General features: G+C 39.1%; 1 protein-coding gene across 1 annotated transcript in view; it reads right to left on the bottom strand.

Moving 5' to 3' along the window:
- TTF2 (transcription termination factor, RNA polymerase II) overlaps window positions 1-795 on the bottom strand; it is a gene marked incomplete at its 5' end in the record, with an annotated part of 20,810 nt that overhangs the window by 4,247 nt on the left and 15,768 nt on the right. Inside the window, one exon of the mRNA XM_010140819.1 lies at window positions 300-358. Within this exon, the coding sequence (XP_010139121.1) occupies window positions 300-358 (59 nt within the window). The remainder of the gene's footprint in view (window positions 1-299; window positions 359-795) is intronic.

Here is a 795-nt window from a genome sequence, read left to right as displayed (position 1 = left end):
TGCAAACTGGAGCCAAGTCCCTTTCCAGTTCAGAAATAGATTCACCTGTAAGTGTAGTGGTAGAACCTGCTGTGTAAGGCTAACACCCAATAAACTTCAGACAAATTCAGTTTACTTTTTAAACTATCCTCTTTTGTCTTAGTTTTTTTTTTCCTCACAATCAGCTCTCAACTACTGCAGTACTGCCACTATTCTACCATACTAGAAGTTTTGTACTCAATTCCTTTAAAGTATTTCTGCTATCAAGAGACATGCTTCTCTCAACCACTACGACTAAAGAAAATAACTTGTTTACTAACCTTTTCTGAGACTCTGAGTGACTCTGGATAGTTTTCAGCTCAGATAAGAGGTGAGCTATCTGCAGGAAAAAAAAAACCCGTGTGCTTGCTGTCATAACTGAGCTCATGCTTCACTATTCTTCACTAAAACAGGAAATGACCAAAGTAACTCTTCAACTGGAATTTATTCAGTGCTCAGACTTTGAAGATATTTTAATAGTCATTAATAAGAATGCTCCCACCATGGAAAACAGGGCTAAGAAATCAAATCATACAAACATGTTGTATGGATTCCAACCTTCCTGTAAGAAGCCAAGTTATGGCCACCTCTCCCCTTGCTGCCATCCCATTTTTTCTAGCTCTTCACAAGCACCACACTCTCACACGCACACTTTTCTAAACTTCTGGGAATCCAGTGCTCAAGACTTTCACTGGCAGTTTATCAGCACAATCAGATTCCACAGCTTTATTAGAAGAACCCATCAACATCTGGTAAATTAAAGGGAGGTTCAGAAGG

The sequence above is a fragment of the Buceros rhinoceros genome, unplaced genomic scaffold (assembly GCF_000710305.1).
Source record: "Buceros rhinoceros silvestris isolate BGI_N320 unplaced genomic scaffold, ASM71030v1 scaffold26007, whole genome shotgun sequence".
Classification (NCBI taxonomy): Eukaryota; Metazoa; Chordata; class Aves; order Bucerotiformes; family Bucerotidae; genus Buceros; species Buceros rhinoceros.
The sequence above is the reverse complement of the archived record's forward strand: the minus strand, read 5'-3'. Positions and strand labels throughout refer to the sequence as shown.